The sequence below is a fragment of the Megalops cyprinoides genome, chromosome 11, assembly GCF_013368585.1.
Source record: "Megalops cyprinoides isolate fMegCyp1 chromosome 11, fMegCyp1.pri, whole genome shotgun sequence".
Taxonomy (NCBI): domain Eukaryota; kingdom Metazoa; phylum Chordata; class Actinopteri; order Elopiformes; family Megalopidae; genus Megalops; species Megalops cyprinoides.
The window spans coordinates 25783605-25809380 of NC_050593.1; the positions used below are offsets into that span (position 1 = coordinate 25783605).

The 25776-nt window shown below is 44.1% G+C and overlaps 1 protein-coding gene across 1 annotated transcript; it reads right to left on the reverse strand.

Moving 5' to 3' along the window:
• Positions 1–243: 243 nt before the first annotated feature.
• me3 (malic enzyme 3, NADP(+)-dependent, mitochondrial) lies at positions 244–23784 on the reverse strand. Its single transcript, XM_036540401.1, has 15 exons — positions 23474–23784; positions 22834–23060; positions 12667–12800; positions 12081–12230; positions 11286–11361; positions 10876–11037; positions 7458–7561; positions 5784–5893; positions 3832–3929; positions 3225–3338; positions 2648–2753; positions 2421–2563; positions 1274–1447; positions 623–721; positions 244–490 (listed from the first exon to the last, which is right to left on the reverse strand). The coding sequence occupies exons 2-15, from the start codon at positions 23053–23055 to the stop codon at positions 329–331; spliced, it is 1854 nt and encodes a 617-aa protein (XP_036396294.1). The 5' UTR covers positions 23056–23060; positions 23474–23784; the 3' UTR covers positions 244–328.
• Between the last annotated feature and the right edge of the window lie 1992 nt (positions 23785–25776).

Consider the following 25776-nt stretch of genomic DNA (forward strand, 5'->3'; position numbering starts at 1 on the left):
AAGGGAGAGACAAGAGAGAAATAGACAGGCTTTGGCAGACTGCTCATCCCACAGTCAAAGGGTGCGGATGGGCATGAAGCCCAGGGCAATGACAATGCAGGAGTGTGTAACCATGTCAGTTGGAGTCATATCCTTCTTTTGTTGATGTAGAGGGGAAACATACTGTTTTGTATGAAAAGTAGAATATAATGATCAGCTTTGTACCTGTTACGGTGGTGGTGGTGTGTGTGTGTGTGTGGGGGGGGGGAGCTACATGAGAGAGACAAGGAGCACAGCGGTTATTTCAGTCCCTCTCAGCAGAGAGAGAGAAGGCTGGCCCTGTGAGCGTTTACACATCCTGGACCTTCATTGCAGCCTGGGGCCAGTCATAGCTGTCCAGGGTGAATGAGTCATAGTCAGGGCTGTACACTTGCGACAGGACGAAGGCCTCTTTGTCTTTAGGCTCAGGGTACAAGGAGGCGATGCCCTTCTTGTAGGCGTAATCCACAATCTGGGGGAGAAGAGAGGGCGACAGAGGGAAATGGGCTCAGTGTTTTGCAAACACGCCATGTTCACCTTCTAACGCAATATGCCTGTTAGAAGTGATAAGTAAATGCCAGGCTCCAGCCGGTGCTGCACTGACCTTGACAGCAATTTTGAATGACACCTCCCTGATGTTGCTGAGGGGAGGGTAGAGTCTCCCCTCTGCCAGGTGCTCCTCTGTCACCATCTCTGCTATTGCCTGAGAGAAAAAGAGAGAGAGCGATATTGGACTTGTAGTTTTTGTATGTAAACTGACTGACTGTTTTGTATCATTTAAGATACAGTCTTTAAAGATAAATAATGTTTGTAACATGTGTGTTGAATTGAGTTGATTTGCTACTCTTAATTAACCTGAACCTAACCTAACCTAACCTTCTACTTTCCTTTATTTCCTAACATGGCATTATGGCAAACTCGCTACCCAGAGTTAGTTTAGCTGGTGGGGGGTTACTTCACAACACCCTCCCAGTGCTCCCTCTCACTGTTCACAGCACTTCCATAGTTATATGTGGTATTATTGGTTTCATCAATTATATTAAATTATACACTTTAAAGGGACTAAAAAGTTACTCCAGTAATATTACAGAGACCATTTAACACTGAAATCAAGGAGGAAAAGCGATTTTGAAAAAAAGTGAAATTAGGAAGGTTGGGATATTACACAGGGTAATATTTACAAGCTTCATCTGCAGACAGAAAGACAGGAAGATGGAAAGACAACTACGCAGACACTACGTGCTGTGTGTGGTACCTCAGCTGTCGTGAGGAAGATTTCATCAGAGATGTGTCGCACCCCGCAGGCAATCACACCCAATGCCACACCGGGGAACACGTAGGCATTGTTACCCTGGCCAGGGTAGAAGGTGCGCCCATCTCCCAAAGTCACCTTTTTAAAGGGGCTTCCACTTGCAAATATGCCACGACCCTGCGTTGGGACACAGGGACACTTAGTTTTACTCACACATGCACACACACACACACAGGGATATACACACTTCCGACATTCTCTGATTGATAGGCTTCATTTTCTAAAAATATAAGTGTACCATTTTGTCACAATGGTCAGAGAGGTCACAAGGTATAAGGTGTTCGCTCTGAGCGCAGTTTGAGCCATAAGGCCCTAGTTTGACACTGGCCATGCCATTAGCCGGCAATGAGCTTTCTCTCACTACACTGTGATTTGTCTGACGCCCTGAGCATTGCTCAGGTGATATCAATGGAGAAGTGCCAATCCAATGAGTGCTCAGTTCGTTGTGGTGTACTGTGTGCACTGTGTACTGTAAATAGCCATTGGCTGCATGCAAGTATATCAGAGGATTGTATTTGTCCCTCTTCAGCACTCCTGCACAAGTGCAGTGATTATCATGGTGTAGTAAGGTATTCCCTTTCACAACAGAGGAAACCTGAAACTATACTCCAAGGTGGTTACAACTATAATTTACACTGTGAGGACAAGTTCACCAAAACACCCTTATATTAATGCCAGGACAATTACATTAAATGTACATATTACGGTACTGAATGTTTATTGTAAAGTAACTCTGATATTTATTGCTGCCTGATCATTTATTGCTACCTGCCTTTCATTAAAAATTCTTTCTAGCCTCATGCTACTAAAGGTGGTTGTCTAATGGAGCCTTATGCTACTAAACACTGTAACTCTGGCTATTAGGTTACATACAGTTTAGGGAAAAGTTAAAGGTTAAATTTCAAGTTACCAAGGTCATTCTGTGGCTGAGCCTGATAGTATGTCTGGGAAGCTTAATGGGGATGAGGAGTCCAGGCTGAAGACCTACGGTCAGGGTTGCCTTGGTGGGCCTGAGGCACTGCCCTATATTACTCTCAGGCATGCTGGTGGGGGTAAACCGGCAGGGTTAAAGGGCAAGTGTTGGGGTTACCTCAGTCAGAGTGTAGCACTGCTCAGCGGTACACTCGGCTTTGCTGGTGGGGTTGCTGAGGGCAAAGATGATAGGCTTCTCATTAAAGGTTGCCATGTCCTTTATAATTTTCTCTGTGAACGCTCCAGCGATGGCTGCCACCCCTGTGGGCGGGAAGCGATGTACGAATTCAAAACGGGATCCTACCATGTTGATCACAAGCAAGGTCAAGCGGAGCTCTGACTCACCAATGATTGCAGAGGGCTTGATGATCTGTACTACCTCCCCCAGGGTCTTCACGGGAGGGTGTTCATGAGCAAACTCCTCCTTCTCGTGGTTTAGATGGCCTCTCCCCTGTCAATCACATGACATAATGAGTTATAACAGTTTTTACACACTCTTTCCTTAAACCCTACACCATTCCTCAGATATTCTCTGTTTTCTTTTGCATTTCTCCCGTTTTTCACCCATTTTAGTAGATTCCACTGGAATGACAACTGCACCCACATGGGAGTGCAGGGCGAGGCACATGCAATCCTCTAACACACATGCACACCTGCCACAACTATTTTTCACATTACAAGCCCCCGAGTGCCCCAGGAGGCAAATTCTGATAGCGGATAGGTGGATCTCCCATACCCTCCCACATATTACACACGCTTTTTCAGTTCCTCCATCTCTGACACGCCAAAACTCTCTCGTTCACACTTCATCACACCTCATACCATGATCTTCTCCCACATGCACTCTCTCCTTCACACTCTCATCACCACAGCAAACAGGGTCTGCAGGTTATAAAGGTCTGCTGGGATCAGCTGCAGTTACCTTCACGATGAGGCCCTTGGAATCCACCATCCATATCCTCCTGACAGCCTCAGCATGGGGGATGCCTTCCTTCGCCATCGCCATGATGAGCAGGTGAGCGATCCCCAACGCAGCCTGGAACAGTCAAAGTGGGCGTAACACATACAAATCACATGATCATACATCAGGTCACATGATCATCCATGGTCTCATGAAAACATCTCAGGTCACAGGAACAGTAACATCTTCAAATCCAGTCAATCACCACTTGTTTTAAAGATCCAAATGTATGTACAGAACAAGGGAAACAGTACCATCTACCAATCCCTTTAAAAATCATAACGAAATTTTCAGAATTCGGGAAATCGCTTGTATCATTATGAGAGACAAAGAGTTTGTGCACTTGTATGCCACAAATGTAATTTCAGCATACATGTATAATTTTATTTTTTTCCCTTTTGTCTTGTCTTCTTTTGTTTGTTCAATTTTAAAGTGAATAACTGCTTGAAAATGAGATGGATTAAATGGGCTTATCTTGTCAATCAATTTTCTAAATAAAAAAATGACATAAAAGGTCACATGATCACACACCAGTCACAAGAGTGTTAACCCTTGCCCAGCACCTCACCTCTCCTGCCCCTTGGAACACAAACTTGTGGTCAGAGAGTTTGTTTTTAGTGATCCTCAGTGCTGCCAGTATCCCAGCAACTGCTACAGAGGCTGTGCCTGAGATAGCAAAACAGACAGACAGAGACAGTGTGAGAGAGTAGGAGAGAATATGGTTGTATGGTGTGTGTATGTGTGTGTGTGTGTGTGTGTGTTTACATCCATGTTAACACATTTTCAGGAAGCTGAACATAACAGAATGTGAGTGACCTTCCATCATGAAGCAATATTGAAGATGACCAATATATTCTCATCATCTTTTGAAACAGAGTTGTTCATGTTGTCATTTTGATAAATGGACAATTTCAAATGATATTTCTTACAGCAGTATGAAAGCACAAATAAAACAATACTACATTATGAGCACAAGGGGCACAAGTGAGCCAGCAGCACATAGCCCTACTCCTAAAGAGACCACAGAATTTTTCTACTCGTTAATCTAGCAATACCAGTAATTTACTTATTTTCATTATTTTAAAGGACATAGTAAGACAAAAAAAATTACTTTGGCTTAATCAAACCAGATCAATCCATCAACCACTGTGGGAAAACCCAACCATCATTTTTCTCAAAAGACCACTGAACTTTCAAACATGGGAAAAAATCCAAATTAAAAAAATGTAAATAAGCAACCTGTCAAATCCCTCCAGACTGATTTCAAAAATTTTATCCCAAAACAAAAAGAAGCAAAGGCCTAAAAGAAAAAAAAACCCACAGCAGCAGGAGCTGGGTAAAGCAGGAGGGAGAGGGAGGAGAGGAGAGGCAACAAGCGGCAGAAGGAGAAATGGAGAGGTACAATGAGAGCAAAACAAGAAATGAAAAGAGATAGGCTGTGAATGAGGCACAGAAAGATGGATTGAGTACATGGATGGAATGCATGGTGCTGTTTATATACAGAGGTTTAAGAGCTCATGTGAAGAATGCCACCATACTTTTTGTTTATCAGTTCTGGGCTGCTGTGTGTATTCCCTCTGGAAGAGTCTGCTGACTGCAACAGGACAGTTGAAAGGGGAGGGAGAGCGACCGCTCATCCGCCTGCTAACGGGAGGAACAGTAACGTCGTCCTGGTGTGGAAAGGAACTCTAAGTCTCGGCTGTTTTTCTGTCAGCTTCACTGGAGAGCCAAAATCTTAGATGTCTTTGATTGCATGTGGCCCGGCTGCCTACAGCTGTGAGGAAAGAGTGAGGCATCATGGGAATTCCAAATATGAAGGGGGAAACCTGCCAGAGCTGGAGGGGTGGGGGTAAGGGGAGTGACACAGATGGTGGATGTGCTTATTCCAAATTTCTTTCTTTCTGGCTTTCATTATCCCTAGGAGCCATCACGATTTCTAACGAGCTGCTGACTCAATCATGCGTGTGGAGAAAAAGTGTGTGTGATTGACTGTTAAGCGATTGATTTATGAGAGTATGTTATTGTGTGGGTATGAGTATGTGTCAGTGTATGGGTGTGTGTGTGCATGTGTGTGCGTGTGTGTGTGTGTGTGTGTGTGTGTGTGTTGGCACTCCTGGCTGGGTCAAAATTATGGATGGACTCTTCTTTAGTAGTTCTGTCCCGCTGCAGACTGCCCCGCAGAGACATGGCACCCACATAGCAGCAACCCCATTGCAGCTTTTAAGCCCATTGTGACAATGTTCCCCACAATGGAACTACATTTCAAGGATGGCGCTAATGATTGCAGTATCTGTGCAGCTAACTGCCTAACCTATTGAATGCACTTTTGTAAGTCACTCTGGATAAAAAGGTCTACCAAAAGACTGAATGTAAATGTGAATGTGAACATAGCAATGCACTCCACCACATGAGCACCTGGCTGAAGCCAAACTTCTCGCTGTGATTTGGAGGAAGATGGATTAGCCCAGCTCCCCCCTGTGGTTCTGAATGAGATGGATCGCAGCGGTTCGGTACTGGTACCTTGGATATCGTCATTGAAGGTGCAGTATCGGTTGCGGTACTTGTTGAGGACGCGGAAGGCATTGTTGTTGGCAAAGTCCTCAAACTGAATCAGACAGTTCATCCCATACCTGTAGGGGGGTCAAAAGAGTCAGACTGTCAAACTATAGCATTACATACATAGGCAGCTTCACACAGAAAAGTAGGTGACAGAACTAACACCTTTCACAGTAATGCACTGGCACGTAAACCACCATGCACACATGCACATGCATACACATGCACATACACACCCACATAAGATAAACATAAATGCTGAACAGATGTACCAGAAACTCTCTTTTTCTCAGTCTCTCTCTCTCACACACAGCACCAGAACGGCGTTGCCTCGACAGTGTGGAAACATGAGGAAGACAGAGCCTGCCATCTGGCTGGGTTGACAGGAGTCATGCACAGGTTGTGCAATCGTGTTCCCATCAAACGTACACAAGCAGCTGGGTCCAATTCAACCCAGCTAATCCTCTGACTTTAACTGAGCTTTGCTTCTCACAGCAGACGAATGCTCCAAGACCTCCTCTGGCGTACAGTCAATCGTTTGCTGGGGTTCACGCCGTAAAGGCTGGGTCACTACGGGGACACAGAGAACTCTCTGCCGAAAGTCACCGCAGGGGCACCCCTGCTACGCCGGACCCTCCGCTCAATGTCAGTTTGTCACTGACCCAAGGGCAGCTGCATTCTCCACCTTCACAGAGGGAGCGCACATTTTCCCTGGCTCCTGGAGGGGCAGTTGGTCAGGAAGTCTTCCCCTTCATAAAGGAATGGGGAGCAACCAAAAAGCTGTGCCCAGTCAGCGCATGTTCTAACAGGTTACCTCCCTCTTGTACAGAAAGGGAGTGGGAGACAGAGAGGGAGAGAAAGGAAGGGAGGGAGAGAGAGAGAGAGAGAGAGAGAGAGAGAGAGAGAGAGAGAGAGAGAGAGAGAGAGAGAGAGAGAGAGAGAGCGAGAGAGAGAAAGAGAGAGAGGCGAGGAAGGTCATGAGGCCCTACTTTGACAGGGCAGCGGTTCAAATCAATATCCTAGATTTATTGGCCGACTGCAAGTCCAGTACTGAATCCAGATGTTCGTATTCCCGGAAGAGCCCCGCCCATCCAGAACCGAGGCCCGATTCCCCAGCACCCCACCCATGACTGTAGAGAATTACAGCACAAAACAAAGCTGCAAGGTTCTGAAGGTCTCTGAACAGTGCTGTTCCGTCACGGTCAGCTGCACCAGATTTCCACTTCGTTTTTCAAAAGGAGGAGATTGATGAGCTGTTTACTGAATTTGTCCGCTTTAAACTTTATCGACAACCCTAACGACAAACAATTTCCACATGCTTAGTCCACAGAGTCCCAGGCTAATTTCCTTAGCACTGTGCTCTGGTGCACAAGCTAATATATTTCTTACGAACATCCATCGCACATCCATCATTCAGTTCAATATGAGAAGCTTGGAAGGCCTGCACTGAGGGGGAAAGAAAGAGAAAGGGAAGGAGAGAGCAAAGGAGGGAGGGAAAGAGAGTTCACCTGGCAAAGAGAGCTGAAAGATTGGTTCATGTAGATGGTGTAGGTATTTGTGACTTCTTAAGGTACTTATAGTATGGAAAGGGACACAAGACACACAGGGTCAGTCACTCAACAGAGAAAGGTCTCTCACTTGTCAGTGACAGCCTGCATGAACTCATCAATGAGGTCATCATATTCCTTCCCCCGCACACGCTTGTGCTTCAGGCCAATATACAGGGGGTCGTCCAGGAGTGTCTGTCCAAAAACACAATGACATCATCACAGTAAGACATGACATCAGCGCACCAAGAAATTCACACAGCCTCATGCCACTGTGCTACTGATATATATATACACACACATAAATACATGGTGCCCCCTGACTACATCATCACAGTATTCTCTGCATAGTGCTCCCCTCCTAATGCCCTAAACATGCTCAACATGTTCCAGCAAAATGCTGCAGTTCTCCCCTCTCTCAGGGCCCCTGTCTAGGTGCATGTTGGTTGAGGGGACCATGTCTGAGTGCAGGGGCCACCTCTGATTGTGGTAGATAATGCTTTCACCAGCCACTCAAAGCCTAACTCCTGTCCTGTTCCCTTCTGTAATAGGAAATGACTGAGAATTACCTTCAAATGATGTTCTATGATCTATAGCTCATCATAATAACCAAGAAAAGAGAGATTACTGAATTTGGGATTGAAAAGATATTCCAGGGTTGAGTAAAACAAAGACAAGAACATTCACCACTAAGGAAACACTGTATATTATTAAGTACAATAGGTGGACTGTTCAGAAAAAAATCAATATAACAGCTGATTGACAAAGATTTTAAAACTAGTGGGACATGCAAATATATTTTTTGCATAGAAACACTGGCATCTCTGATATGGAAGTTCCAGTATACTTTTGAAAAGGTTTTAACCAGCAGATGGAAAGAAAGTGATGATCATTTTTTGAAATTGAATGCACATGCTGAGTGCATAAATATCTAGCCAGTTATGGCTGATTAGTTACCTTTACACCAAATTTAGGCTGTGGATTTGTTCAATGCCTGAAAAACAGGAAAGGATGTATTTTTTTTTTTCAATTAGATGCTCAACATAGAACAACGCATAACAGACAGGTGGTGTCAATTAACATGTTTGTAAATAGCCTAGAGGCAAATAAGGACACTCTGACCACCCCTGGTTTCTTTGACTGTGACTCAGTCATGCAGTTTGGCACATGTGGAGTCATATGTGAAACCTTGGCAGTGACATCATCATACCAGTAACCAAACAATCTGAGACCACCATAGAGAAGTGACCTCAGACTGTTCTGAAATGTCAAGTGTGCAAGATGAATGCAAACACATTCAGGTTCAACTGGAGACAAACTGCTCAAAAACAGCAGCAAATTTATATGAAGTTTTTCTCCTACATCTGCTGCCGCCTGCCTCATTCCCAAAAGGACGACAAATTGGTTGAGACAAACATTGTTTCTTGGCTGCAGAAAGCCATGCTGTTGTTATGTGTGAAGGCTGCAAAAGAAACTTAGCCCTAGCCAGAAGAACTACTCACAGCCTCAAAACATGCAATAACAATACTGGAACTTTTAGAATCATGACCATTCTACCAGCGCCTACTGACCATACTTCATATGAACATGTAGAATTATGAACACATATAATCATATAGAATTAAATGTATGTATGCACAATTAGAATGAATCCTTTAATTACATTTTGAGCAGTTTTTTTTTTAAACAAATCAAAATCAGCCAGAATTCACTCCTTTACTGACTCCAAAGCAGAAGTGTATTGTAGCTTAAAGTAGCCTCTGGACAGTTGGAGCAGATACTGCAATGTAGACACTGGTTACTGTGGATGTCTGGCTGTCCCTGAAAATTCAACAAACTGCCTTCCAATGCATCAGCAACAGCTTTACCACCCATTCAACTATATTTACTTTGCCTAGGATAGAAAATGTGCCCTAAATGTTTTGGAAAGGCATTTAATACATATGGATGCTTTCAGCTGCATGGAATTTTTTTCTCAGTTACACTGACAGTAATGCCATTGTTTCATACACAATATATAAATGTATCTGAGAGCTTCACTTTTTTGTCCTTTGAGCTGAAGGTCCCCATATGTGGCAAAAAGCAAAGTTTGAGAATTATTGCCTTAGAGCAAGGAGCTTTGGTTCTGCTCCAGCACAAATCCAATTACCTGTCCTGAATAACCCCAATGAAACCCACCTGTACATGAGTTACAGCTACCTAGTGCCCAGTGCTTAATCACTCAAAACCCTCAAATGTAATGGTGCTCTTACAAATCATAGTAGTGAACCATGTGAACAGTATTATATAATGTATGGTTGCTCTTATAAACATCTATTAGGTTACACATGTTAGTACAGTAGGTATGTTTTAGCACTGCCACTTTAAATTATCAGTTTTTTTGATTATCGGCTAAACAAATCAATAATACATAATTGTTTGATTATAATTAAAATGGAAGTTATGCATGTTTCGCTAAATAATATTATTTGCTCAGCAGCCAACTTTATTTCCAATGCAATGTTCTGTTTCACGTTTTTCACTGGAACAGGGGGAACAGCTGGGTTGCTGAATCTGGACGGCTTTCCCCCTTAGAGGAAATTAATATGAATTCAAACTGTGGAAGGGGAAAGCATGATCCCAAAAGAGCCCTGCTCAGCGTTACACTGATCCCAGGATAGCCCGTATCCAAATAGAACCGATTCCAGAGCACTACTCTCCACATTACCCTGATCCAAGAACACGGCTCTTCGCAGCTGCAATGACAGAGTCTGGCTCTGAACCAAAAGGGTCGCAGTGTCACAGATGTGGCCACAGAGCTGCCATTCTTTCCTGACATGCTAGGCATTCCAGTCCTTGCGTATTTATATTTACCCTCTACTGTCATGTAAAACAACCCACCCACCCCATCTTTCTCTCTCTCTTGCCCCCATCTCACTCTCCCTCACTTTCTTTCCCTCTCTCTTTCTCCATCCCCCTCCTCTCTCTCTGGTGTTGTTCCTGGTAAATGAACAGAAGAGTTACTACTGTACGCCTGCAGAGATGTTTCTAAATAACCAGCAGGAGCCTGGTCCTGTTTGTCTGCACAGGGGACCTGTACAGCTTGAGGGCTGCCTGGGACTTCTGACTGAGAGCTCAGCTTTATGGGTGGAGCCCTTCAGTTCAGTCCTCTGGAGCAGTGAACCAGTCAGCCCTGGGTTCAGTCCGCTCTAAAAAGGTGTCTATTCAGAGCACACTATTCAGAGTACAATACACCCACACTCAGAAAGCATTTACTTCCACCTTGCAGTGTGACAAATCTGTCTAGGCTGCCCACTCACAGCACTCAGCAGAAACAACATCCTTATGTCCCAGACCAGCTGAAGACCAAATACGCTATTAAATCCAAGAGACACACTGTCGCTGAGCCAGTAAGTGTCTTTCTTCATTCACTGGGCCCAGTTAAACCTCCTCTGAAGGAAAGCAGAGCGTGGCCTACATCAGAACTTCAGTTCAGGGACTTTCCTGCACGGCTGCTACCGCCACAGTACCTGATTGTCGGTGCCCACATCCAACAGGACAGGCAGGCACTGCTGGGGTGGCACTCCTCCACAAGCCGTGTAGAGCGCCAGCTTGCCCACCGGGATGCCCATGCCATAGCTGCCCAGGTCGCCCAGCCCCAGGATCCGCTCCCCATCTGTCACCACGATGGCCTGTTTGCACAAACACACACACACACACACACACACACACACACACGCACACAATATTAGCCTGGACCACAGTGCCCACTGCTACTGCAGTTGCCTGTGCATGTGGTGCGGGGTTTATGATGGTAAGTCACAGACCAGATACAGGAGCATGCTAGTCTGACATGCTGACCACTTTGGCTCTGTCGTCTCATCCCTATCACTGTCCTGAATGTCAGCCCTGCATACCTCCCCCCTGCTGCGGTCTGTACCTTGATGTTCTCCTCAGGCCAGGAGTTCAGCATGGTGGCAATGTGGCCTCTGTCATGGATGGTGATGAAGAGGCCCCTGGAGAACACATGAAACACATTGAAAGGTTGCTGGTTCAATTCCCCACTGGGACACTGCCGTTGTACCCGTGGGCAAGGTACTTAACCCACAAATGCCTTAGCAAATATTCAGCTGTATAAATGGATAAAACTGTAACCTATGTAAGTAGCTCTGGAAAACAGCATCTGCTAAATGACAATAATGTCATGCAATGTGACTCACCATCAGAGCCACCTCTAACTCAAGTGGCAGTATTACTTCACTACACTGTCACTTCACCACAACTACACCAACTCCATACCAACCATGGGTGTAACCACAGGGGATTAGATCAGTCTAAAATCAAACCAGCCATTACCATGGATAGAGTGGGTGAGTGGGAGGATACCTCTGGTTGTACTTTTGTAAGTGGGGTGTGTGTCTGACTCAGTTTCTTGGTTGGGGATTACCAGCTGGAGCTGTTTGCTCAGGGATCAGCTAGTGAAGATGGAGTCTGCGGAGGCCCCTGGGAGCTTTTGGGAATCCTTCTTTCCACTCATTTTTACTTACAATATGTTCCTCTTCCTTTGGCAAGAAATTCTACTCTTACATTGAGCCAACAATGTAACACTAGGCTCCTAGTGGGGGAAAATGGGGCTGGGGGGTGGGTTACACATTCCCTTTACAAGAGAGAGTCACTCAATCAAGGGAGTCACTCAATCATTCATTGTGTGTGTGTGTGTGTGTGTGTGTCTCACCGTGGTCTCCTAAAGGCCAGGCCGTACTGCTGGCAGGCCAACCCTACAGTGGGTGTGTAAACTATAGGCATAAATTCCTCAATATCAGACGTCAGCAGGCGGTAGAACAGCTTCTCATTCCTGTCCTGGAGGGTCATTAGCAGGATGTACCTGTGGGGACAGACAGGTGAGTTCTTCGCTAAAGCACAAACACACTACATATGAACACAGCCACAACTACACAGGACTGTACAACTGGAAATATTCTGCAAAAAGCCACACTATGACACAGACTTGCAAGTACATATATATCAAAATATATCAAAGATTTGTTACTGGAAATAATGATAAGAATTAATCACATTCAAAAGATGTGGATGGTATTTAGTCAGATCTGTTTAAAATAGAGATCTGTTCAAATCTGTTTAAAAATGGAAAGATGGAAATTTGGTGCCTTATGAATATCAGGTACCGGTATGTCCCAGGTACAGGTATGTATCTGGTGTAGGTATGCATTAGATGCAGGTAAATATTAGGAGCAAGTATATATTAGGTGTGTATTAAGGGCTGATATGTTCCTGGCGGGACAGGGCAGAGCGGGACCTACTTGTCGAGGGGGTTGCTGCGTGTCTCGTAGCTCTTCATGACTCGGAGCACCTGGACGTCCTGCGTGAGGAAACAGGGGGGTAGCAGGCCGTGTATCCCCAGCTGCTGCCTCTCCTCCAGGGTGAAGGCCATGCCCTGCGGAGGGGCACAGATTACACCTCACCACCTACCCTCCACCCGCTGTCCTCTCCTCTACTCTACTCCGACCTCGTACCCTCAAACACTCTACTCCGTCTCCACTCCACCCATCTCCTGTACTCTACTACACCTCTACCACTGCACACAACTCCACTCCTTAGCTCCTCGTATATTCTACTCCAACCTTACACCTGCATTCTTCTCGCAGCAATATGGCATAATGGAAGGAAGTAGGGCTCATGACTGAAAGGTTGCTGGTTTGATTCCCAGCTGGGGCACTGCTGTTGTACTCATGGCCAAGGTACTTAACCCAGAACTGCTTCAGCAAATACCCAGCTGTGTGTACGGATAACGCGTACAACTGTAACCTATGTAAGTCGCTCTGTATAAGAGTGTCTGCTAAATGACAAAAATGTAAAGTGTAAATTTGCCTAACACTACTCTTACACTCTGCTCCACCTATGCTCCCCTTTCTGAGGAGGGAAGGCAATGCCCTGCAAGAGGCACATGTAGATTGTTGTGCTTTTGAATTCCTGTGTTTCAGAATCAATACAATGAGAGAGAGGTCTGATATTAGAGCCAGATATATTACTGTGTGCTGCTGTCATGGTAGAGGTGCAGCTGTGCCTCCATGTCTCTGGCATTTGTACATATTCACATACTTCTGAGGTGTGGAACATTTCCACATAGTTTAAAAAAAACAGAAGCTTTCAATGCTCTTTTTTTCCCTCTGTTGAGCTGTAGAGCCATAAAAACAAACGGAAATCCACACCTACTCTATGAATCGCTTTAGTTTTATTTACATAAAGACTTTGACAAGTTCAATCAAAAAGACTAAAGGCGGATGGACTTCCTCGGCGTGAGAAATCAGATCCTTATCTGCAGATGAGGCTGATTTTCCAGCTGTTTTTCCACTGACAGTCTGCCAAACACCAGGCTTCCCTGCACAGTGAGTGCATAAGCACACGTGCAGCATGCGCGCAGATAGCCGACCAGACCCAACTGTATCAGGGGGAGACGGCACAGGGCTGATTGAGGATTTCCAACACAACACCCAAAGACCGAGTGCAAAAACCTTCAGGAGCCGCCAGCTTCACGTTACTGAAATTTTGGAGAGCTTGGCCTAGCCGGTGACTCACGGCTCTGGCATGCCCCTTCTTTTTCCCAGCGACGACGTCATTAGCCTTGGAAATTTCCTTTGCAGAACATTTCCCAGCGCCCCCACACACACACACACACACACAGAGCCCTCCTCAGGAGTTAGAACAGGACCCTGGGATATCTGTCACTCTGAAGCGGATGCAGCAGAGTGTCTAATTATAATGATGAGAGAGACTGACCTCCCTGTGAGGGGAAAGAACCTGTGTGACTCTGAGTACTCGTTCCTGCTGCGTTGTTCTTTCCCGGTGGTTATTTTCGTAAGGTTCTCATGCAATGGAGTATTCATTACTGTAGTGTTGCTCTCTCCGCTCCTCAAAACTATGCAAAACAGAGCATACAGTTAAAGAGAAATTTGCATTCAATTGCACAGTCTGCGCAAATCTATGAAACGACACTAGTAAGGGGTGGTCATAAAGCCCCGGTCTATTTGTCAAATTATTTTGCTCTTACAAGTGATTATAGTCTACTTATATCAGTTCCAGGTATAACCAAAGATGAGTTAAAATAGTTCAGTCTTGTTCAGTCTGACCACCTTGTATATCTAGTACATCCAGTATATAAATATCACTGATAGGGAATTCACAATGATTACAGTAGTCCCCAACCATGAAAGTCAATCGTAATTTTTATTTGGCATTATTTACGCATTGTTTTACCTACAGCCATCTGTATTGAAGGGAGGTGGCATCATCTCATCTGTAGACAAGTGTCAAGTGTCATCAGTGTCAAGAGTACACCAGTCTTTGTGGTTTTTAACTAGCTTTGTTAGCACCTGGGGTCAAGTTACTACCATCACTAGTCACATAAGCTGTGATGGAAATCTTCACATTGCAACTGTCAGCTCTCTGGCCATGTCTGTACTTGTCTTTGTATTTCTCTATAATACAACACAAGAAACTGAATGCGAAGAACAATTATCATGGTTACTTTTAACATTGATGCTCACATGACAGGAATTTAGGTTTGACTCCCACTAAAACCCTAATTTCCCACAGACCCTAACCCTGGTCAGTTCTGGAATGTGATGGCAAGGGACTACTGTACTGCTCTTGGAACAGTCCCAAGGTATTACTGTTGTCTGACTGACAGGTCCCTATTTCAACCTCTCAGTGCGCCAGTAAATTTCACATCACATGACCCTCGTAACAGCCCTGCTGATGTGACTGTGTTCTTCAACCAACTCATAATCTTACACCCTGCTTATGGAAGAGGTGTCCAGAAAAGTGTCACAGTAACAAATCAAAGAGGGAATGTTTTAGGCAGTGAGGGTCTTCATCTCATGGAGTTGCTGTATATCAAACCAGGGACTGTAGTTTGTCGTAGTGTAAACAAAATTATGTGGCACTGCATATAGAAACAGAATGAGCGCCCTTCTTTAGATCACAGGGTCTGAGGAAGAGGAGAAATGGGCACTGAGGTCCATCATTTTTACGTAGGGTTTGATCCAGTGAGGTTTAACCAGAAAATAAGGCTAGTGCTCTCATGACTCTTCTCGTATTACTTTTTGATGTATGTACAGTACCAGTCAAAAGTTTGGACACACCTACTTTTTCTCTTTTCTTTTTAGAAGAGGGTGGTGATGCAGTTAAATACAGTGTAGGAAGGTAGCACTTCCAAATTGTTTAGAGAGTGAAAAATAAACATCATTTTGAGTAATTTCGTCAGCTATAATAAAGAGTGCCAAGTAGGAAACATATGCTATATCAATCATCATTTGGACAGACTAACCCCACACTGAACTTTTAATAGACAACCCCAGCCTTCCTTTCGGCCAAGATGTTCATGTAACGTTTTTGTTACTTTAACTGTATTTAAAATGCATTTATGGGTCTCACGTATTTAACTGTATGCTCATCATGACATGTTTTAATGTAGGAACCTGAGCTTGAGCCAAAATCATTAAAATTCATGGACTACAAAAACCCCAATCATGACGTGTGACTAGTCTAAAACTGTAAGGACCTCTATGAGTTTCTCCCTCTTTCTCTGTGAAATTATCGCTGCAATGTGAAAGTTCTGGGTGGGACACGGCTGTTGTACGAATAAAACAGCTATTGGTATAAAAACGCATAAAACACACAGGTAAAACGAAATGTAGCCGAGTCATCCCGGATAAGGTGTCTGCTGAGAACATAAATCATATGTAACTCAGACTCCCTCTCTCTGTTTGCAGTATGTGCAGTGTATGGAGATACAGCTGATTCTATTTATTACAACCAATAAGATGAGACTGACTGCTCTCCCCTTTCCCTCCCACCGTCCAGCTTACAAGTATAACAGGCAGCGTAGACCTCTACAGTCTATCAAATGGGCAAACACACACCTGGAATATCAATTAAATGTGGTCTGCCTTTTATGTGTCCTGTCAGGAAGAGATCTGTGGCAACAAGAGACGCCCAATGAGTCGTTCCACACAATCAGAGGAAGAAACAGAAACACACTCAGTTCAGCAGGAAAAATGAAGCTACACTCATCCGAAATCAGATGGAAACCCCCTCCACAACCTCCAGAGGAACCATGCAGCTCACAGATTCTTTCCCCACAAAAACACGGGAGGCCTCATTAACCTTGTGCGCACACCACGTCCTGTCTGAGACCCCAAATAGAGCCCAGGTCAGCGTCACAGAATCCGGGTCAGCATGAGTCAGCAGGGGTCAGAGACTGGCTCACGGTCTTGGAGACCTAGCGTGAGAATGGGCTCTCTTACGGTGCAGAACTAATCTGGTGTGTGAAACAGAACCAGCCAAGCCTGGCACCATATGGGGCACAATCCCACAGAAACACTCCCCCCCCCCCCAAAAAAAAACTATTACCCACACAAATGCCAAAACCCCGCTAAGGATCCATGCAAACTTTAACACCCCAACAGACCATTAGAACCCTGGAATACATAAAAACAATGAAGGGTACTAGGAGAATACAGAGAAGCAACTATGGGTACATAGTAAAATATCCAACAACAAATTAAGAATTAATTATTAAGAATGAACTGGGCTCATATAAACTCTCTTCGTTGATTTAAAATAAAACATTTTCAAGTAAGGCACGGTTTTTAAATATCCAATTTAAATATTTAATTAAAAAAAAAAAAAAAAAAGTGACACCTCTAAGTCTAGGTAACAGGACCCCTTGTTTTACCCCTTACACTGGAGATTTGTAAATGCCTATGCATACAGGCATAGATACACTGTGCTGTACCTCCATAGAGTTACACACTGGGTAGAGACTGGGTTACACACGCCTGTGCACAGCGCCTGTGTTCTGTACTTATTGTTTTCAGGGCTGTTTGTTTTAGGAGCAGAAGTATCATGCAAGTCCTATGCATCCCCATGTCATGTTTGCATTCTGCTCAGCATTTGATTGGCTGAGCTATGTGTGTGCGTTTTGTAAAATCCAGAAGGTTCCCATGCAGAGCTCTGTTCGAGGCAGAAACCAGAGCACGGACTGCTACCCACTCCTGCAGAAGGAGGCATAGGGAATTTAAAAACTTTACAGGTTTACCTCGTAGGCGAACAGAGCACCACACCCTGTTAAATAGTTTAAAAAGGAAATGCACAGTCAAGATCGCCTACAATTCAGTCTTCAGGCTCTCCACTTCCTGTTTGGAAAACAGAAACAGCATAGAAACAGGGACAGTGGTGGGGTGTGTTGGGGTCACTGAGGGTCACTGTAACATAGAGGTTACACAAAGTCTGAACTGCTCCCTAACCCCCCTCCCTTTCAGTCTTATTAATTGACACAGACTCAGGTGCTCTCCATTGCCAACCAAAACAAACATCTGGATGATGACCAACGCACAGTGCAGTACTGCTAAATTATCACCTATCCCATGGAGTATAAATACATCCTCCCCTTCCCCTGTGTGTCTCCAGGCCCTGCGGAACATTTCAGAAAACTTTTTGCTTCCATAAGTGGAGCGGACCATCCAACGGTGGCAGGGGGGAGGGGTGATCCTGAAAAAGCCTGAGAGCTATGTAATGGATCTGAGCTCGAGCAGCAGCAATGCACTCTGGTACACAGCCAGGTTCCATATCTAGTTCCACCTACAAGCCTGACCAATCAGGACAGACAGCATCCTGTCATGTGCTGCGAGCAAAACAAAACCAAATGGATGTACAGTGGATGTCACAGGGAGCCTAGAATTCACACATGTACATGTACACACACACACACACACACACACACACACACAACCTTGAACTTGCTGAAAATATATTAATATATTTCTGACTGGAGTTTCAGCTCTCATTTCTATTGCCAACACAGGTTGTAAAACTTTCATTCCTACAAGCTTCTCATTGTTGTTATCTGTTCAGCTTACCCTGACCCTGACAGTACAGTATCAGACTGGGAATGCCTATGTGTCTGTCTTCCTGTCACCCCCCCCCCACCCCCCCACTCTGTAGTATATATTAAAAGCACATGGTCATATAAATCATTTTGTTTATTGATGATTTCTATGATTAACAAGCATGTAATTGTAATTAATGATCACTCATTAGCATCTCATTATATTTATTTAACTTGCCTCCTTCTATTGTGGTAGCTCTGACTCCAGTTCACTTGCAACCTTCCTCTCTCTCTCTCTCTCTCTCTCTCTCTCTTTCTCTCTCTCTCACACACACACACACACACACACACACACACACACACACACACACACACACTCACACACACTCACACACACACTCACACACTCACACACACACTCTATCCCCCATCCCCAGCTCCCTTGCTCCCTCTTTCATCGCTGCACAAGGCTGACGGTGCTGAATGGTGCCACACCAACAGCTTTCTCCCCCTCACTTCCTGCTACCTACCACTGGGAAATCATCCGTGGTCCAAAATCCACAATCAAATTACAGTTGAGGCCTGCACTACATCCAGACCAGTCCTCACTGGACTCACTGGACTCTGATCCAGTATGCTGGACCGTGGAACGCTGATATTCCAAACATGCTGAGGGATACGTGGTTTTGAGGAAATGAATCATCACTCCTGTGTTGTTATCCTCTCGACGGTGACTAACAGCTCCAGTGCTGGGATGACCCCTGTGTCCTGCACAGGATGGTGGCCTGCAGGATGCCTGCCCAGCTGTGGCCCACACAAACTGGGCACATCAGAACGAGGGGGTGGGGGATCCTCCTCCACGGCTATGGTCTAACACCCAGTAGTGAGACTTAGACCGGGGGGGGGGGGACTGGGCAGCTGTCACGTTTCATTTTCTTAAAGCCTTAACAAAACAGGAAGATCTGTTTAAAGAACTTCACCACCGTCGAAAGCATCCCTGCTTCTTCACTTCTGGTTTTTAGTTTTAAAAATGCTCACTGTCAGAAATGAATGTCGAAAACACACATGGCAATTAGGACAGAAGCGAAGCGATTAAAGGCTGTGCTGTGACCCCCCAAAAAAGGCAAGCAGACACTGCAGAAGCTGTAATCTGGTCTTCAGCAACCTGCATACTGCTGCTCTGGATGCTGGACATGTGATATAATGAGATGTTTAAACATCAGGTTATTTGCCCTCCACACAATGCTCATGGAACCTGGCATTAACTTGTTGAGATGGGAAGCACTCCAGGTTCTAATCAGCTGCCATGACAATTCTGTATGTTTTTACTCATAGGACCTTCTATTTTGTGCTTCCTTCCCAGAATGGGAACACAGTTGAGTCTTTGATCCATCCTCAGTGTCACTTGAGTGTTTTTCAACAGCCTGTGTAGTGAACGGGGGGGAGGGTTTGGAGCTCTGAAAGGAGCTTTGAACTCTCCCTCACTCTAACTCCCTCCATCTCCAGTTCAAGGTCCAAATACACTTTATTAACATGGCCACAGACAGCGCAGCACTGCCAGAGCAATGCTACCTTTACAATACCATAACAGCTATGGTAACAAAACAAGACTAATGGTGACAAAAACAACACCAAATTGCTACCTCTGGTCACCAGTCTGAAAAAGATTGTGACTAATTCCAAGAGTATTCTCATGATGAATGCCTGGTCACTCTGGCTTCCGGTAGAGAATATGCTGACACAAGCTGGCTGCTCTTTGCTGGGGTAGAGAGAGAGTCACATGTTTTCTTCCTTACTGTATTTTACTCTGATATTCTTCAGTTCTTCTGCTTGTAAGTGTGCCAGTTTCCTGCACTGTTGCCTGCCCAACAGCCATACATTTGCTTCCTGTTCTTATCTGCCAATGCCAACTCCCTTACCAACAAGAGAGTAAGTCATTAAGTCCACACCTAAAACCTCCAGGTTATATACCATTTTAACTAACCAGGCCACACACATGCAAAGGTGTGTGTTTAAAGATGGAAATTTGCCACCTGAATAACTGTAAGTAATTCTGTGTTCACTCATAAAAATGGTAATCACAGGAGTTGTGCAAATGCTGACCATTCAGGTCAAACCTCGATCAGACACTGCTGCTGCTGCTAATAGTCTTTTTCTAATAGGGTTTCTGATAGGATTTAACCGCAAGCTACACTTGTTTATCTGTTCTTCCTCTGTGTGTTTATTGCATGGTCACAAAACATGACAAAATCTGTTTCACGGATATCACATCCTTGTGTAAGGTGGCGCTGTGCATCTTCAGCTGTATTGGGTACACACCGTGCATTGTAGGAAACTCACAAGTAACATGGATTATAAATATAAGATGCACTAAAAAGGATGTTTGATACTTGCTCTGAGCAGGAGCAAGGTAGTCTGGGACTTAAGTATTAGTCTGTACCCAAGATTCAAAAAGTATAAAAAGGTGACCTGAGTTTGACTTACATTAATAATAAGTGTCCAGCAAGCCTTAGTCTCTGTCCAGCATTTGGAAGGGAGCTCTCTATTGCTCATCCGCTTGGATCTGTCTACCTGAGTCAAGCTGGACTGTGTAGCTCTGCCTAAATGGTGCTGTCAAAGCCTCGGCTCCCCACCGAGACATAACAGAGCTGCCAAGATAGCAGCAGTGTGGATCAGGACGTTGCAAACAACTACCTACACCAGTGCATTGAGTAGGTACACCACAAGAGACCTCTCGTCTCCTTCCCTGGTATCTACACTGTGAATATGTATATGGCTGTGTAGTTTGTGTTTGACTTCCTAAATATATGCATTAGGCTAATCTCGGGAAGGTGAAATACTTTTTCTATAACTTTGACACTGATGAGTCCATTGATGAGATGATGCTGCCTACCTTCAACAAACTGTACGCAATTAAGATGGCTGTGGGCAAGCACAGGACCAATGCTGTGACTTTCAGTTTCTAAACTGACCTAAATATAAGCATAAGGGACCCCAGCACAGTGTTAACATCAATATATAGTTGAACATTCATGTAATTTCCTGTCATTCAAATTGGTGTCATTACCGTACACCTACAACAGCTTACAGACCATCCTGGTATTTTCTAAATTTGCCACAAACCTTTGTAATCCCTATTAGAAACCCAGCAACGGGATGGTGACTATAAATTGAATGAAGATGCCACACCTACTGAGATCTTGAAAAAGTGTGTGGCTCAAAATATAGAACACCCTGAAATACCTGTCAATTAAGGGCATATTTTAACCTCCCTTTTAAGAGACACAATTGCTTCTTAAAAAGGTCTACTTTAGGTCCTATGTTGTTTATCCTATACAAGCTTCCATTGCTATGTTAATGATATCGAGGTGTAACTGAAAACCATGGAAGATATCTTTCCGGCTGTTGATCTCCTTAAATGTCTGCAAAGGCATGAAAGAACTGTCTTAATCTCAATAGCATTCAAAGAGAAATTAAGTTTATAGCTTCTATGTAACAGATGAAGTATACCAGAGCTTCACAAATCACCATTGCAGGGCTAACTGTTCCACTCCTCACCTCTGCCTCCAACCTCTGTGTAAAGTCTGGCCTCTCAGTCATGGTTGACAGTCATATGGAAAGCATATGCACCATATTCCGTGTCTTTCTCATTTAAAGAGGACTACTGCAGTGTTCTGTAGGAATCCCAGCCAAAACCTTATAAAGGCAGGATGACTGTGCTTTTTCTGATCTGGACTGTGGGTGAATGTGCTTTCTGAGTTCTTGACTGTGGATGACTGTGCTTTCTCTGCTCTCACCCAAAGCTCTCAGAATGCCTTTCCAACCCAAACAAGGACCGCTAAGACTGTCCCTTCTTATTTAATTAATTGCTAATAATTGACTGTATTATTTTAGGACTTTTTAGGATAATTGTAGCATTTATTTTTACATGTGTTTTTTTGTGCTGCACAATGTATACCTACGTTTAGCACTGCACACTACACATTGCATTATTGTAATGTACAAAACCTGCAAGGCTGTAAAATCAAGAATGCTTTGCAAAAAAATGTAACATTTCATATTTCAGTATTAGTACTGAAATTTGTATTAGTATTAGATGATCTGTCTAGAGCAGACCATTCATTCTTAAATGACCTGAGGGCTTTGCCAGGATCTATCAATCTGTAAAAGGACATTTCAGAGTGAGGTAGACCTCTACAGGTCTTCTGCTGTCAACTTAGCATTGTTAAGTAATGCTATTTTATCAGACTTCTTTAAATTACAGCACTATCAATTTGAATGAAAGTAGCTGATTGGAAAACATAATTATTTCCAAAAACAAAGCTGGACAACAGGCATAAGAACCTTTTGGTGTAAGAGTTCTGTCTAATAAATGCTGTCTAATCTGCAAGACCTTTGATTCATTCCACAATAAAACAATTAAAGGAGAAACTATGCAATATATAGGCATATCAAACAAAGCCTGCAAGCCTTTTGCTGCTGTATCAGCACTGGTGGGTATCAAAGAGAAATAATGGTGACTTGCCCAGCTCGATATTTTTCTTTGGGCGAGTGGAATGTCGACGTTGTATTTAATTACCTTGTTCAGGTGAGGGTTTCTCGTGATGTCATAGCCGCGCTTCTTGGTGCTGACGCTGGTCTTACGTCCTGTCCCATTGTGACAAACCCTCACCCCTCCGAGATACGCTCCGCTGGTCGCCCGTGCTGCAGGGTAACCCGCATGACTGGAAAGAATCTTCACGACGCAGCTGGTGGCGTTTCTGCACAGTGCAAGCACGCTCTTTCTCGGTAGTGTATTCATGTTTCCTGTGTGAAGACAAACATGGGGCAAACCAACGCTGCCGCTGCAGTCGAGTCGGATCATAAAGTAAATCACTTTTAAATAGCAGAGTAACTAGGTGACCTAAAATTTCATAACGTTAGCGTCCATTCAGCCAGGTTTTGCCCTATAAACAGTAAACACCATTAGGCCTTCATGCTGTATCTTACCGCTACACGGTTATTCAAATGAACTGAAGCGACAACAGGTGTCAAGGGACGACAAACAGTAAATGACCCTATGCCGTCCACGATAGTTGGTTAGACTATAGCAGTACATCCTTCAACATCTTACATCTTGCTAGGTATGATGCATGATCAACATGAACCAAAGCTTTAGGGTTAAAACTATAGCGATGAAAACGTACGTTTTTTTTTTTGATACAGCCGAAACTGCGTACCTGGAAACAATAGGTTCGACGGCGTCTTCCCTTTCCGATCACGGCTATCAATCTAATGCAGCAGCTACCTGTGCCTCTGTCCCCGGTGGCTTTATCAGTGGATGTTGCAGTAATCTCCAGAAACAGCTGATCCAGGCTTGTTTCGCTGTTTGACATTGACACTTTCGCTTCCCACTGACTCCTCCCGAAGACCCGCCTTTTGTCGATAGTCTGCCAATAGGATTATGAGCTCAGAAGGCCCGGCAAGCGCTCAGGCTCCAAACAAAACCAGCGATCGATGGCACCCCTCGCCTCACCCCTTTGTTTGGGGTTCTCGGGATTACCGGAAGAGAAAGAAAGAGGCGTTTCCTTTTTCATCATCACGTTCAAGTGCACGTCGGCGGCCGAGCACGTTACCGTCATATGTCAGCTCTTTACATCTCTCCCTTGGGATGGCGTTCTTTTTTTTTTTTGGAAAAGGGAGACTGCTTACTTCTAGTCAGCGTTATGAATTGGTAATAAAATCTTGCAGCCGTACCCTTTTAAAACACATTCACCCATGCAATACAAATCTGATCTTATATCTCACAGATGCACCTACGGGGCGGGAAACGCCACAATAATGACTCGCATATATATCACACTATATTCTGAAAACTTGAGCCTATTTGCGTTGTAATAGTTCTGACAGTCATTTGTAATTTAGTAGGCTATATTCGCGTCTTAGCACAGTATGTGCACGTCTTAGCTAACTTAGACTGGCAACAGAAATTCAACCGCCCTCCAGCTGTACACTGTATGGAACCACTTGTAATCAACCGCGTGCTGCTGACCTCATGTAAACTACTCCCGCTCCTTCGCAACTGAAACCTAATCTGCATCCACCTCAACTGCATACGAGCACTGGTGGACTGTTGATAAACATGAATTTCCCCTTTCCCTCCTCTCCTTACACCACACACACACACACACACACACACACACAGAGTAAACAATGCCTAGTATCATTTGGTAAACATTTAATATCCTGTGTACAGCCCTCGATCTCTATGACTGAGAGTTCTATCCATCTACTTGAGTTATTGGACTTGAAAGCATTTCTCACTGAAAATGCTTTAAGTCTTTTAAATACCCTCGATTTTCCATTTGGGTGGGAAAACGATCTCTGTGACCACTCTGTGGTTGTGGCCTGGTGCCTACTGAAACGCACCTGTGTGACTTTGAGTGTGTTTGATTTATCCTGGCACATGGAGACAGGTTTGGCCTGTATGAAACCACACTGTCCACATTATGACACGTTGGAAAAATGAATCTTCCTTTAATGTCTTCCAGACAGTCAATCGGAGGCCCTGATGACACTGAGCAACACTGTGTCATAATCAATCAGCACCAGCCATCACCTCACTTATATAGCACCCATTCTGGCCTTGCTTAACAAGTTTGTATAAAACACAGAAACACAAATACAGCATAAATGTGTAATTAATATTTCAAAACAACCTTACGCCAACCACGCTGTGGGTAGACATGCAGCTAGACCAAGGCTAGTACCCTTCTATTATACGATAGCCTTGAGCATGAGCACTGAGTGTAAACATAAGCACATAAATACATCACAGAGACAGCATGTTATGTTATACATAAACATAAGGCTCACTGGCCAGAGGGTAACAGAGTGACAGCTGCTGGATGGCCAACACAGCATATTAATACAATATTATTATAATTAATTGTTTTAAGACATAATCCTTAAATGCAAATAGTTATTTATTTTATTTTTCCCTTCTTTAGTGGATTTTAAAAGCAGACAGTGTGGATTGAAGATAGCATTTCTGACTTCCAGTGTTCCTGAAGACAAAACTACCAAAAAACGAGGCTGGCACCCAACACAGTACTTTGCATACAATTCAGCTACTATTCCGAAAAGCTGATTTTCTGATTATGTTAGGTTTTTTTTCCAGATTCAAAAAAAAAAAGAATAAACTTTTCTTTTTAGTGATCAGGTAGGTCACATTTTCCACCAACTGTTTTATTTACTGAAAGAAAATGATTAAAAACACTAACTGGTTAATTATAATGTGAACTGCTGTGGTGAATTTCCTTGACATGCTGACCAGTTGCAGTGCCGCAGGAGTTGGGCACTGTTTAAATCCAGGGTGTTTCAGACAAACCCACTGCTGCATTCAACATGTGGGTGCTATCCTGGGACATTTACAGAACCTGCAGTGCTCAGAAGATGCCCAACCTTTTATTCCCAGTTCAGGACGAAAACCTGAGGTTTTGGCAGGATAAACCTTCATCACAGAAGTTCAGAAAAATGTGTA

Coding starts and splice junctions, on each gene's coding strand:
- me3 (XM_036540401.1), bottom strand. CDS start 23,055: ATGAATACACTACCGAGAAAGAGCGTGCTTGCACTGTGCAGAAACGCC. Junction 3,930..5,783: donor CTTCAATGACGATATCCAAG/GTACCAGTACCG, acceptor TTGCTATCTCAG/GCACAGCCTCTGTAGCAGTT. Junction 722..1,273: donor TCTTCCTCACGACAGCTGAG/GTACCACACACA, acceptor TTTTTCTCTCAG/GCAATAGCAGAGATGGTGAC.